Source organism: Ipomoea nil, unplaced genomic scaffold (genome assembly GCF_001879475.1).
Source record: "Ipomoea nil cultivar Tokyo-kokei standard unplaced genomic scaffold, Asagao_1.1 scaffold2006, whole genome shotgun sequence".
Taxonomy (NCBI): domain Eukaryota; kingdom Viridiplantae; phylum Streptophyta; class Magnoliopsida; order Solanales; family Convolvulaceae; genus Ipomoea; species Ipomoea nil.
Window position 1 is genome coordinate 72,309 of NW_017618434.1, and position 10,543 is coordinate 82,851.

The 10,543-nt window shown below is 27.8% G+C and overlaps 1 protein-coding gene across 1 annotated transcript; it reads right to left on the bottom strand.

Annotated features, from left to right (window-relative positions):
* Positions 1 to 8,638: 8,638 nt before the first annotated feature.
* On the bottom strand, positions 8,639 to 10,018 carry LOC109147513. The gene has a single exon (XM_019295118.1). It carries the CDS (start codon positions 10,016 to 10,018, stop codon positions 8,639 to 8,641), a length of 1,380 nt encoding a protein of 459 aa, XP_019150663.1.
* Between the last annotated feature and the right edge of the window lie 525 nt (positions 10,019 to 10,543).

A 10,543-nucleotide genomic window follows, 5' to 3' on the forward strand; every position in this document is an offset into this window, starting at 1 on the left:
TCTTATCATTTTAAAAAAATATGTTTCATGAGTTTTTATTAGTTTAATGTTGATAGTATCATATATATATATATATATATATATATATATATATATATATATATATATATATATATATATATAAAATAATAATGATAATAATAATAATAATTTTGATCACACTAAGTAGTAAGTACATTGACACTATATCATTACTAGTATTCGATACAACCAAATTTGGTATACCTTATTGTATCATATGCATTCGACCTCATAGAAAATCCATTAATATGGTGTCAAAATAAAAAGTAGAAATACCTTATGTTTTTCTAACAGCTTGACATATATGAATTTTATTTTTATTTAAAAAGAAAATGCAATCCTATTATATATGTTATTAGTCAACATGTAAGTATATATATATATATATATATATATATATATATATATATATGAGCTTTAGCATTAAATGTTTACCTAACCAAAAAAATATAGAGCTCTGTCTTTGATTTGCTGTATCATTAAATGTTTACTCAATCCAAAAAATAGAGCAGAGGAGTATCAAGACGAAATGTCTGCTTTAACATTAAATTCATTACTATTATCTTCATTCTGTCATTCTTGTGAACTTTAAAGAGCATGTGGCCTTCTGGCCTAATAATACTATTTCAATTAAAAACATTTCTTCCAACTTAATTTACCAAAGTTCCGCCAATAATTTCTTTAGAGCATGGTGTGTCCATATTGCCTATTAACTAATGCTATGGAAAACAAACGCATTCTGTTCTTTCCTATAATTGTTGTGTACGCTAAATTAATTTAAAGATAGTATCATTGTATTTGTTAATATAATTGGATTAACTAAAGTTAATCAATTGTCGTTATATTCATATATATATATATATATATATATATATATATATATATATATATATATATATACATTGATTTATAAAAAGAAAAAAAAAATCAAAGCTTCAAAGTAGATGATATCTAGCTACCAGGTGACAACTACATGCAATAAATGCTCTTCTTCCCATTGAATTTACTACAAATCCTTCAATTTGGCTTATAATTTCTTTTTTCACATTTAATGGTGAGTAACAAAACCCAACAAAAAATTAAAGGCAATTAATATTTCTGTAGAATCCATTTTACCAATTTCGTTTATTATGCCAAACAAGAAAATACACCTTTCATCTTATCAGTTAGTCGCATTAGAAAAAGCAACACCGCATTATTAATTATTATGCATTCATACATTTCTCTTTTGGTACAAGTCCTTATCACGATTCAACCCCAATAGTTGTTATCCCATGGATCATGGTCCATTTTGCAATTTACATTTACTTTGTAAATTGTGTATATAAATTGTGAATATTTAATTAATATGTAAATTATGTACATTTAGTATTAAATTGTGTATTTTGAATTCGAATTCACCTTGCAAGAAGGATCTGATTTCACAAAATAATTTTTCCAACTCCAAATAAACCCACGTCATGACCCGACAGAACATAACATAATAAATTTAGAATCTACAATCCTACCAATTCATTCCTTTTAATTTATTAGTGGATATAATAATTTATTGCTTTGAATTGTAAATTGTTCATATTATATTATTATAGATATTTTTTTGTACATTATTATAGTCCAAAATTAGATATTTGTGTATTCCTCTTAAATTTGTTACATATATAGTAATCATAACAAATACAGCGTACTAAACTCAATAATAAATATTAAATCCCAATTGTATAAAAAACTTAAATATCAAATTTGAAATTATTCTTAATAAAATTTGATCTCAGATAATCTAAAAAAGACTAAAGCATTATCAATTTAAAATTGATGACCTATTGGCTCTTTCATTATAGCCATCAATAAACTTAATTAGTAACAGATCCATTATAGACTTTGTTACTCGCTATTTAAAATAAGGACGTACTACATACCACTAAACTTCTCTTAGGCCTTAGCTATATAATTAATTTAATTAGGCCTTTTTTATATATACAAAAGAAAGATAAAAATAACATTCAATACACTACAAAAATTTAATTTTTTAGTAATATATATATATATATATATATATATATATATATATATATATATATATGAAATCTCTAGATATGAATTCTGATATGATCATGAGAATACCTAATCATCCATTCGTTCTTGTTGGGAAATGTTGGGCTATTATGGATGGGAATGGTGGACCATGCATGTACTAAGTATACTCTTATTAGCAATTAGGTACCCTAGCCTTAATTAATTTCTATATAAATTGAAGAATTAACTAGCACCTAACTCATTTTCAAAAAAAAAAAAAAAAAAAAAAAAAACTAGCACCTAACCCTCCTTGTCTTTAACTATATATGTTAAATTGATTATGACATGAGATATTTAAAGAAATTGTTTTAGGTCACCGGCTTTAGAGTGCATGAGTGCATTTGTTTTATATAGCATTAGTTAATAGGTCATATCATATAGTCACACGATGCTCTAAAGAAATTATTGGAGGAAGGCTTGGTAAATTGAGTTGAAATGAATGCTTTTTAATTAACATATTATTAATAGACAAAAGGTAATCGCATACTTTTTGGTGATTATAGCATCTGTATGTTTGTATATATTGTGCTTTAATTAGTACGTATACTTAATTTCTATATTTTTTTTTGTGTTTTTTTAATTTGTTGGTATACATTCTTCCAAAAGGCTGAACCCTAACCCTAAGGGCCCCCACACTCCGACCCGACAGAGCATTTGAGAGCATTTGTTGGTATACATGCATGTAGTCATTCAAGCCTTAATACTCCACTTAACATTTTATAATCTTTTACCCACTATTTATGATTATAATTAATAAATATTCTCTTTAAAAAATAAATGTAGAAATCCAAGTTTACATTAAAAAAGAAACAAAATAGATGTACTATTACAAACAATCTACAATAATAATAATAATAATAATAATAATAATAATAATAATAATAATAATAATAATAATAATAATAATAATAATAATAATATTATTATTATTATTATTATTATTATTATTATTATTATTATTATTATTAAGAACCAAACAAGTTGGAAAAGGTATCGTGGCCTTGGTTGAGCAAAAATCGGAGATAAGAAAAATTGTCATCATGAATTTAAATTTAGTTAAGTTTCAATTTAATCAAACTTATATATGCTATTTGTAATATGAATTTAAATCATTTAAGGTATAAGATAAAAAAGCGTTGGGACAAGGAAAAAAAAAAAAAAAAAAAAAAAAAAATAAAGACAAAATAGGTGAAGTAGGTAAGGGGGTAAGAATTGGATTCCAAGACTGGTCATCATCATTCATAGTCATCATATACAATACTAGGTAGCTAGCTCGGTATAGTAATTAATGCAATCAAGTTATTAGCCTGAATTTCCAAGGTGGTACGTACAATATTAATTAGGGTTGGTCCATCACCATTAATGAATTCATTCATTTATATATTTTTTTTGAAGGCTCATTCATTTATATATGATTTGTCGTTTAATGAAAACTAGTTTGTTTATTGAGGCTCAATCACAATTTTTTGGAGTTGTATCATTTACTCCTATACCAATCAACTCATCCAAAAGAAACCTTAGCATTCTTTGGGTCACATCACATCACTACAATTTTTAATAGTAACGAATTAAAGAGTTCTACTATACCAACTTTTAAATTCTATTCCCTTGCTTGTACTTTCTGAGGTGGCAAACGCGGATTGGTTAATTTTTATCATGTGGTCCACCGAAAAGTGTCTACATCAAGAATATGCAAGAGGAAATAAAAAATTGAGAATATATAATGGGAGTACACTAAGTATTTTCCCAAATTAAAATCACTATTATAATAGGTCTATTCCTATGTCTATACCTACAACTACCAAGCAGTGATTTATATAAATATTTTTTATCACATGAGAGTATGTTTTCACAAACTTTCATATATATATATATATATATATATATATATATATATATATATATATATATATATATATATATGTGTGTGTGTGTGTGTGTGTTCTATAGTTAAGCTAACTTGTACCTAAATGATTATGGCTATGTATAGTAGTAAATGAACCTCATTATTATAAATATCAATATGCACTATCGATTTGAAGGAGATGAAAGATAATGAAATTTAACAAACTCTAATATTCAAGATTCCACATATTATAGTATGTAGTGAATACAGGCTTCCAAGTATATCATATTGTTTAGCATTAAATATAATGTACAATTAGAAAATTACACTTTATTTTAGCCTTTAATTTATGTGGTAAGTGTAATTTTTATATTTGGGAGGGTTTAGGTGAAAACAATCTCTCAAGTAAAAAGTGATGACTTATTAGATTCTTGCATATTGTTAGATTAATGTTTAAGTGATGCAAAAAAGTTATAGAAACAAATGATGGATTTAGTTTTATAGATATTGTAAATTTGAATTTTTTAATAATTATAAAATTGACTTTATAATTTTTTACCAAAAGTCTCAACTATTGATGAACTCTGATATGCGGTAGACCTTTCTTCAATACTTTTACTGGAGAGAATTATTCTCATTTGAATCCACCCTATGTGTGTGTGATGTGTGTGTGAAAGAGAGGGAGAGAGAAAAATAACAACTTTTATCACTAAGACACTAATTAAGAGCTAATTTAATTGCCAAGCACCTTGTGCACAGATAGTACCTGGGTTGGACTCTCATATGGGATGTTATGATTTTGAGGCTCAGTAGAGATGAACAGATACTACATTGTAATAGAGTCAGTAACATTAAAAAAAAAAAAGAGCTAATTTAATTTTTTCGTTTAATAATTAAAAAGTAAACTTACACTTTTACACTTTTTTATAATATAGTGACCAAAAGTGAAATACAATTTCAATATAGAATATTCCTATCCTTAATTTTTAGGGGTGTTTAATCTCATTCTTTAAAATTGGACTTGCCAACACGCAAACTACAATACGTGTTCAAATTTTTGTAACATATTTGATAAATATTTCTAGTTTGATTTTAAAAAAATTTCTTTTGTGGCACAATTGGGTAAACCCTACTCTTATATAATAGTACGAATTCGAACCGTACTTAGAAATTCATGTTCGACAAGCTAGCTAGCCGTAAGACAATATTCAAACTAATGTCCGTTGATACCGAGTAGGTCCCATTAAGGGACATGGTATTGCCATCCTCCTTAACATAAACTAATAGATTTTTTTTTTAAAATACATAAACTAATAGATTTAGTCCCATACAGATAACATATTCTAGTATCATTAATTCCATGATTGGCGAAATTTTCGCTTACAAGTTACACATCTCTAGACATTGCATCTGCAGAAGGGAGACATTGCATTTGATGAGGAAGGGGATCGGAATTTCACAGCCTCATAGATATTTAATTTCTACCTAACTATTAGTACAAATTTTATGCATGTATTTAATTGATAGGCTTATTTTTTGCAAACCATTTAAAATTTTTGAAATATGAATATTATTTATGAGTTCTGTGCGCTTAAAAATCGGATTTAATTTTATTATATTTCATACTAAGGTAAAACAAGACAAAAATAAAATTGGAATAAGGGTGAAATAAGCTCTGGAATTATTCATTAAAATGCAATTAACCTCTCGAATTATAAAAAGTTTTAATTAGACACCTAAACTTTAAAAAAAAAAGTGAAGTTAACTTAATTTGAAATGTTATTGCAGGTAACCTTCAAGTTAAATTAAAGGTGATTCGAATGCCACATCAATATATTTTTATAATTTGGATGCCCAATTCACATATTGATATGGCATTTCAATCATCTTTAACCTAAAGGCTACATGCAATAACATGTCAAACAGAGTTAATTACATTTTTTTAAAACTTCAGGTGTCTAGCTAATTGGAGTTTTTTCTTTTAGTTCGAGTGTTTAATTGCACTTTTATGAATAATTCTAAGACTTATGAATACCAAGTGAAATTTTTTCAAACTTTATTGACATACAACACACTACAAAATTTTAGATTTTTACTAATATATATGTACACACACCATAAATCATACTAGTTTCCAATTTTCTAGATATGAATTGTGATATGATCATAAGAATACCTAATCATCCTTGTTGGGAATTGTTAGACTATTATGGATGCGAATGGGACCATGTTTAAAACCAAAAAAAAAAACAAAAAAAAAAAATAAAAACAAAAACAAAAACAACAAAGAACAATAAACATGCACTTTGTATACACTTATTAGCAATTAGGTACCCTAGCCTTAATTAGTTTCTATATAAATTGAAGGATTAATTAGCATCTAACACTTCTTGGCTTTAACTATATATATTAAATTGATTATGACATGAGATATTTAAGTCGAAATAGAATGCAATGTAGAAAATTATCAACAAACCAATTAATGGTATAAAACACACACACACAAATACAATAATAGTAATGAATTTAGTGCCAAAGCTGGCATTCCATAATGGTCCTCATCCTCCTCCTTCAATTTGGCTTATAACTTCTTTGTTGACATTTAATGGTGAGTAACAAAACCCAACAAAAAATCGAAGGCAATTAATATTTTCGTAGAATCCATATTACCAATTCGGTTTATTAGGCCAAATATCTTGTGGTGTGATAGTATCGTTGTTATTTTTCATAAGGAAGATCTCAGATTTGAGTCCAATCTTAATCAGATAGGCATAATTTGTTGAGCAGATACTATTGGTAGTTTAGAATGTTCTAAAAAAATTAATGTTTTATAAATATTATTTTATAATTAAATAAATAATATTGAATATAATATAGATATGTGTATATAATTTTTTTCTTTTTCGCCAAACATGGAGTCATTTATGTATTTTTATATGGTAATTTTGTTTTACTAATTTTTTAAAATATCAATATTGGTATCATTTAAAAGATCTCAATTAAAGTTTTTTTTTTATATATATAATTTATTTTTTAAATGTTAATTTTGTTTGTACTAAAAGAATTTTTTTTAAAATTTTTTTGGTCAACCATCCACCTACTTTGGAGATTTAATTGGAGCAACAACTAGTCAACTAACACCAAATAAAAATGAAAGGGAAAAGAATTTAGTGAGTAATAATACTAATTAAAAAGCTAAAGACCTAAGCAATTTAACAAATAGTGTATGAAAATAATTAGCCGAAATTAATTGTAATAAATTCAATGGGAAGAAGAGCATGTATTGCATGTAGCTATCACGAAGTAGATATCATCATAGTTTCAAGCTTTTAATTGACATATAGTATTAATAGGCCAGAAGGACACATGTACTTTGGAGTTGAAAAGAATGAGAGAATGAAGATAATGGTAATGAATTTAATGCTAAAGCAGGCCTTCCATTATGGTCCTTCTCTTACAAAAATCAAAGGCATAGCTATTTTTTGGATTGTGTTTATTAAATGACATTTATTGATCCTATACCTTCCAACCCTTCATTTTCCTTCTCGTTTAAAAATAGACGTACATTTCAAGTTTATGAAATAGACGTAAATAATATTGAATATAATATAGATATGTGTATATAATTTTTTTCTTTTTCGCCAAACATGGAGTCATTTATGTATTTTTATATGGTAATTTTGTTTTACTAATTTTTTAAAATATCAATATTGGCATCATTTAAAAGATCTCAATTAAAGTTTTTTTTTTATATATATATAATTTATTTTTTAAATGTTAATTTTGTTTGTACTAAAAGAATTTTTTTTTAAATTTTTTTGGTCAACCATCCACCTACTTTGGAGATTTAATTGGAGCAACAACTAGTCAACTAACACCAAATAAAAATGAAAGGGAAAAGAATTTAGTGAGTAATAATACTAATTAAAAAGCTAAAGACCTGAGCAATTTAACAAATAGTGTATGAAAATAATTAGCCGAAATTAATTGTAATAAATTCAATGGGAAGAAGAGCATGTATTGCATGTAGCTATCACGAAGTAGATATCATCATAATTTCAAGCTTTTAATTGACGGGTTATTCTATTTACACCACCTATTTTACTATTTGCACCACCTACTTAGTAGGTCAAATAGCTTTATAGGTGGTGTAAATGCCAGCATTAATAAATGTAGTCAAAGTAACATTTATTATTTATTATTTTTTAACAATAAACATTAAAAAAAAAAAAAGAATAAATCATCGCCTTCTCCGGTGAGAAGGACTGCCTTCTCACCGGAGAAGGCAACTGGGCTGCCTTCTCCGGCGAGAAGGCGACCCACTGGGCTGCCTTCTCGCCGGAGAAGGCGATGATTTATTCTTTTTTTTTTCTTTTTTTTTAAATTATTTGTGTAATTGTTTTTAAAATTTTTATTTTCAATACATATGTTTTTAAATTTTATTTTCAATACTTATTTTTTTTTGTTCAATATAATTTTTTTAACTTTCTATTTTCAATACTTGTTTTTGTTTATGGTTTAATTTTTAAATAAAAAATAATGATTAATTTTGTTATTTTAATATTTTTTATAACTTAAATTTGTTGTATTCATTATTTTATCCTTTTTTATAGAGATATAATAAATTAAATTTGAATCGCTAAAAATTGTAAAAATATATTAACTTCACAACAAAAAAAAAAATAAATTCATTCAATTTCAATCTAATATAACATTTTCCCGAGTACAATTAGAGCGTACATGCTCATTGTAACTTTCAATCCTATTCATATATGGAGTCATCCATGCATTTGCACAATCATATCTAAAATAAGCCCATTGTGGAGCAATTGTAGGCATTGGGTACCCTCCTGTCAATGTTACCTTGACATAATGGTTATTATTAACATAACCAAGGGTTATTGCTACATGCTCGTACCAAGGTGGTGGGCTAGATCGAAGTGGTAAATATGTTGTACTGCCGGCCATACTCAAAACATGTAGTATCACATTGTATCGGGAAGCAATTAGTACACCCATCTCCGGCATAGTCATCCAGTGCTCAACTGGTGCACACCGATCTTGTGCAAAAAAATTCAACATGTTATAGACATTATACCATCCTTGAGTTCCAAACATATCGGTATATTCCATTGTGTGAGACTCTAGTTCTTCGATTAAATTGGATCGAATTTTGAACCATTCGTCCTCCTTAAAACCGAGACAGAGAGCTACGGCTCGAAATCCACAGTTTCCGTCAGATTTCACATCTTGCACTTGCATGATGAAAGGATGGAATATAACCGGAAGTTGAAGCATATATGGATGGTAAAAGTGTCTATCACCTGAAGTTGGTGCAGCTGAACAACTATTCCGAGCTTGTTCTTGAAATTGAATATTATTTGGCTCGGCTTTAGTTTTTCTGAGAGATAGAGTTCTTATGAGAGATTTGTTTTTTGAAGTGGGACGCCCACGAACATTTATTTGCACGGGTGGCTCACGGATCGAAGTTGTAGATGGCGCGATCAACTCCCTCAACTTTCTCAATATGTTGAATTTACCAGTTCTTGATTGTTTCTTGAACTGATCCTTAAACATATGAAGCTCATGCTCAACACCAAAATCTTCATTGGTTAGAGAGATGGAAGATGATAAGTCGAGCTTCCTCCAAAAGATATCAATCGAATCAAGTGGGATAGGCTTACCACAGTTAAAATATGTTACCTGCTCGTGCGCACATGGAAGCCCGCAACTTGTTCGCAATCGACATCCACAATTTTCAAAAGTAATCCCGCCAGCCCGTGACCTCTCAAACTCATTAAAAATGAGATTCAGTGCATGAATAGACACAAATCCTCGCAATTCTTGAAAATGTGACGTGTTGAACCGATGTCGAATCAAAATTTTGCTTTGTTCAAGACTTGCTTTGATGGATGTGTCCTGTGACTGAATGACTCTGTCGATATAAACCAATGATGTCTCCAAATCTGACTGCGATGACTCCAAGTATTTTTTTAACTTGGCATGCTGACTCTCAACTCTGTTCGTGGTGTGATTTCCAAAATTGAGATATCGATCAGTCCAAACAGATACAAACATTTCTTTATACGGTTGCAGCCAATTATCATCAATATAACCAAAGTTCACACACACACACACACACACACATATATATATATATATATGAAATTAATGAACATATATGAAAGCAATGAACTTAAATTTCTAAATAATATATGAAAGCAATGAACTTAAATTTTTAAATAATATATAAAAGCAATGAACAAATATACATAAGTTCAATTGTAACATTTCAGTAACAATTCAAATAAAAAAAAATTAAAATACCTCGTAATGTTGTTGATTTTGATTTGGACCATTGTAACTAAGAAATTGGCTTTGATTTTGATCGTTGTAGCTAAACAAATTATCTATCCAACCGTCCATCACACACACACGAATTTTGATTTTGATTTTGATTGTATGACATGTACATCACACACACACACCACATATATATAGAGCCATTTAAGTCTTTTGGATTCCTTGCCATTCATTCTACACGTAGTTTCATTTCACAAACAACAATATTAACTAAAAAATATGAATTGAAATTGTAAATTT